The following is a 4,710-nucleotide window of genomic DNA, read 5'->3' as shown; positions in this document are numbered from 1 at the left end:
CTGAAACCTGAAAGTGTCCCAACAATATTTCATCGATCACCCCAAACAGATCACGAAATTGGTCATAAGAGAAGAGCAGAAGGGAGTGGCATCGGAAGAAGAGGAGTTGTAGAGAAAAGGCAACGGCATGAGGTAAAGGTGCTGTTAATCCTTGCATTTTGTTAATCCTTGCATTTTGTAAGCTTAACCAGATTGTCAATCAAATTATTGCTGGACCCTCACACCTTCCAACTGTCAGTGAGGCTTCTGCTGAAGTCGAATCAGATGATGAACCTAGTCCTAAATACAACCATGTATCAGTGCAAGCCTGTGTTCAAGTTAGCCAAAGAAATGTGCGTACTCAAGTATTGCCAAAAACAAGCACCAAAGGTAAGAGATTCTATGGCCAATAACAATTATACAGTGAAGTGTTTCTATTACTCTAGAAATACAAGTCAAGGTCACACCACTATTTCAAGATGCTGAAGTGCAATGTAATCTCACACAAGTAAATCCCCAAACAGCAGAAGCGGGTGTACAATGTGTTCTCGATGTGCCCTTGTTTGAATCTACTCCAAGGAGATGTCCTACATCTGATTCTGAGTGTTCTATTGACATGAGTACATCAACAGGAACATATCAAGAATCGTAAGTAGAGTTGTATGATTATACTTATGTTTGTATGTACCTGGTATGTAGTTCTGATGAGACGACTGATGGGACGATTGAGCCTTGTAATGACCAACACAGACCAAACGGAGATACTTTCTACATGGTATCGGAATCTTCCCTTTTGCTACTGTTTGTGTCCTGTTTCTATTGTGGAAAGAGTGCCGTCATTAAGAAGGTGGTTTTTGGTTCTTTCTTACGAATTGTTCAGACATGCAGACATTGCCGCAAGAAACGTGTATGGGATAGCCAGCCTTATGTGTGCAACATTCCCCTTGGAAATATACTTATGTCAGCTGCCATTCTCTACTCTGGAGCATTCCCATCTAAAGCTCTTCACATCTTCAAGATCCTAAATGTCGCTGCAATCACTAGAAGAACTTTTTTTCGCCATCAAAGCAAATACCTTCAACCTGCAATTGATAACGTTTGGAAGCAAAATCAGAAGTCCCTATTGATGTCACTAAAAAAGAAAGGAAAACCGCTAGTGCTAGCTGGAGACGGACGATCAGATAGTCCTGGTCACAGTGCAAAGTATGGTTCTTATTCAGTCCTGGAGCTAAACTGCAACAAGATAGTTGACTTCAAATTGGTTCAGGTACATGTATATGTATTTATATGTATTGATGACCTGCATGCACTACAGAGCAATGAAGTTGCTAGTAGCAACCACATGGAGAAAGAAGGTCTTATACGAGTGTTAGAATTTTTGAAGAAGAAAGGTATCAAAGTGGGGACGTTGGTCACAGATAGACATCAACAGATAGCTAAGTTCATAAGGGAGCAGAACCCTGACATCAAGCACTACTTTGACATATGGCATGTTGTGAAAGGTAAATAATTATGGTATAGTTAGATAAATGCTATAATTATATCATTACATATTATGCAGGGCTTCGTAAAAAGTTGAAAGCCTTAGCCAAAACAAAAGATTGTGAGCTTGTGGGCAAATGGGAACAAAGCATTACCAACCACATGTATTGGTGTGTTGCATCCACCCCCGATTGCAAAGGAGATGTAATGGTAGCCAAATGGTTATCATTAGATAACCATATTCACAATAAGCACTCTGGACATGGACAACTCTTTCGAAAGTGTAGTCATCGCAGGCTTGTTGGACGAAAAAGAAACAAAAAGTGGTTTAAAAGACGTAAGTGATACTGTAATAAATGTTTGGCAGTATATACATATCTATTATAATTGTGTTACATGCTATATATACAGACACTAAAGCCAGTGAAAAACTATCGCCTCTGCTGACAAATCCTAGAGTGTGTAAAGATGTAGCTAAACTTTCACCTATGTATCAAACATCTTCACTCGAAGCGTTCCATAGTGTGGTCATACACTTTGCCCCTAAGTCAACCGCATTTTCGTACCAAGGAATGCACTGCAGGTTAGCCATACAATTGTTTACATGGTTTATCTTTGCCTAATTACCTATCTTATAATTATATAATTATACAGGTTGCAGGTAGCAGCACTACATTTTAATGAGAATGCCAATCGAAAGCAGGCTGTGACCAAAAGGGGCGAGGAGAGGTATGACATCGTGTTTCCCAAATATAAGAAGGGTGGCTACATAGTCCGAAAAGTTGTCGAAAATCCAACATAATTATGGTGGGACACGTATATATGCCAGAATAATGATGTATATATGCATGTTCTTTTATAGGATACATCGATGAATTAGTGAAGGAAACATTGTCACTGTGTTCTGACAACGGTGGTGCATCATCCTCTACTGGATCTTCACTGATACCTACCAGCCTAAGTAGTGATTTTGTAAAACCAGAAAAATCGATTGCCATTGCTCAGCACCAAACAGATTCATCACCCCTGACCATTAAGTATACATTTGTTCACATTTTTCATGTACGTATGACAATTTATATTTATGTTGTTGAATTTGACACTTGTGGATACTTAAATCCAGCATAGTTAGCAGAAGGGAAACTTGTCCTGATTCGGTTTACAGCGCAGCTTGGTAGTACTACCCTCATTTTCCGACCAAGCCATCCCCAACACCAACCAGCAAGTTGCCGATAAGCAATGAAACGGTAACGCCTACATTGTACGAAGAAAATAATATTATTTCATGGCTTATAATTATATACACAGTAACACTTACTCATGGATGTGCTTCTCTTCAGGATCACCATAATGATATCTATAGTTAGAGTATGCTGTTTGAAGTACCCACACATCGAGGCACACCGGTGTGAATCCTTCATGGTCAGTTATGCAACTTATATCAGTATGATTTTCTTCCTTCTTCTCTACGACACTTTCCACTTCACAGCAACATACACACTCTCTTCCCGTTGGCATTATAACACAGTTTCCACACTGACACCTGAATAGATTACATGCTTGTTTATGTGCGTTTTTGTATGAAGCACATGCATACCAATCTCTGTTGAGGAGTCTCTCTTCACCTTCAGAGTCATCATCATCATCATCACTGTCTTCCGCTCCTCCTGGTTCTGTCTCTTCAGTGTCTAATGGTGTGTCACTCTCTTCAGGCTCAAATCTGTAGGGCTCAATTGTTTCTTAATTACTTCCATGTTCTGAAACTTCTGACACATCACTTTCAACAGAAGACACTGAACAAGAGAGGCTTAGAACACTAGAACTACCACTGTCATCACTGCTTGAACTCATAGTTGCTACACTACTGTTCCTTTTATGACATCACATAGTAGCCGCGCCCACATTCAACCACAACAGGAAGTCCATTAGACAGGATGCTAAATCTGCCCCACTAAACCTTCTGTAACTTCATCAATAATTAATTAAAATATTTCAATCTTTATAACATGCATCTGGGTCCCAAACAGAACACATTTATGCAAAAATAAAAAAGTTGATTTTTTCGTGTCACCCTCCCTTTAAAGATTATATCAGGAGGGGTTTGCTTGCCAAATTATATATAGGGGTATAGGGCCAAAGGAAGTCTGAAGTAACTGGTAAGTTCCATATGCAGACTGTATTATACATCGTAAAATAGTAGTGATCACTATTATTTTACGATGTATATAACAGTCTGCATGTATAATAATAATCAGAACTGAAGAGGGTCACTATACCATTGAAATATAATATAGAAAGGTCTGAGAGTGGCCCTATATATCTTGGACCATCACCAAGATATAGCAGTTATAACGGTTTCTGGGGAAGCACATTCGAAATAACATACTTTACTTTGACGTTCTCCTTGACCAGACATGCCCAACTTTCGTCTGCGCACAGAAAACATGAACACATGTAGAATTCAGAATAACACTTAATATTAATTAGCTATTATAATAATAGCTAGTATCATTTGCATGCATTTTCTCCTTTACATTAATTTTCTCTCAACATTTTTATCTCTCTAGTAAATACACATGATCCTTGCCAGAACGCAATAGTTAGATCGCAATAGTTAGATCGCAAGGGTCAACTTTTCTGCTGGTTTGGTTCATTCACAAAGGTTTTTCACCAGCAAATATTCTAGTAATACGGTATATATGGCAAGTCTATTTGCTATCAAATGCTGCCCGCTACTGTGAAAAATCTCTCTTATTTTTGTTTTTAACTCGTTCAATACAAGTAATATAGTTGTGACACACGAAAATATGCCCATCTTGAATAAACGCCCATCCCCTCTTTTGCTTCAAAGTTCTTGCACGAGGGAATTTTCACTCGATTATAAGAATGAAGAGTTGAGCATGCGCAGTAGCTGAATACCACATGCTCAGTCTTAATTTTAGTGTCTGACAGAAGAAAGAAAGTTTTAGGTAGTAGCTAGTAAGATCTAGAGTAGACTATAATTATATACTCTTTTCTGGACTATAAGATCAAACATATAACTTTCTCTGTATGGATCTGTTTGACCTTGAAGATGTATAATTATGCAGAGAACAAGTATAGTCCTATAATAATTATGCTGAGAAAGGAAAACACAAAGTCCAAGAAAGTTATCACACATGCAGGCTAATTTTGCAAGTTACCTTGCCTTGGTTTTTTGAAACGAAGTACCTGATAGCTATATACTCTGTATAGGAGTATATGTCCTAC

General features: G+C 38.4%; 2 protein-coding genes across 3 annotated transcripts in view; one reads left to right on the top strand and one right to left on the bottom strand.

Annotated features, from left to right (window-relative positions):
• The window catches only part of LOC135338476 (uncharacterized), a 3,470-nt gene extending 909 nt beyond the window's left edge, over window positions 1-2,561 (top strand). Inside the window, exons 1-9 of one of the 2 annotated variants that reach the window (XM_064534620.1) lie at window positions 1-132; window positions 192-369; window positions 426-627; window positions 679-1,246; window positions 1,295-1,481; window positions 1,541-1,798; window positions 1,873-2,044; window positions 2,116-2,268; window positions 2,324-2,561. The exon at window positions 1-132 is cut by the window's left edge and continues 909 nt beyond it. In XM_064534620.1, coding sequence (XP_064390690.1) covers window positions 596-627; window positions 679-1,246; window positions 1,295-1,481; window positions 1,541-1,798; window positions 1,873-2,044; window positions 2,116-2,263 — 1,365 coding nt within the window. In that variant the 5' untranslated portion in view covers window positions 1-132; window positions 192-369; window positions 426-595 and the 3' untranslated portion in view covers window positions 2,264-2,268; window positions 2,324-2,561. Of the gene's footprint in view, window positions 133-182; window positions 370-425; window positions 628-678; window positions 1,247-1,294; window positions 1,482-1,540; window positions 1,799-1,872; window positions 2,045-2,115; window positions 2,269-2,323 lie in introns of both variants that reach the window. The other variant, XM_064534619.1, reaches the window with a different exon arrangement.
• LOC135338520 (P2X purinoceptor 7-like) lies at window positions 2,504-3,540 on the bottom strand. Its single transcript, XM_064534691.1, is given in 3 exon segments — window positions 2,504-2,715; window positions 2,780-3,004; window positions 3,059-3,540. Coding segments are annotated over 3 exon segments (651 nt in total). The 5' UTR covers window positions 3,313-3,540; the 3' UTR covers window positions 2,504-2,543.
• Between the last annotated feature and the right edge of the window lie 1,170 nt (window positions 3,541-4,710).

The sequence above is a fragment of the Halichondria panicea genome, chromosome 7 (assembly GCF_963675165.1).
Source record: "Halichondria panicea chromosome 7, odHalPani1.1, whole genome shotgun sequence".
Taxonomy (NCBI): domain Eukaryota; kingdom Metazoa; phylum Porifera; class Demospongiae; order Suberitida; family Halichondriidae; genus Halichondria; species Halichondria panicea.
Note: the sequence above shows the minus strand (reverse complement) of the source record. Positions and strands in the feature narration are given on the sequence as shown.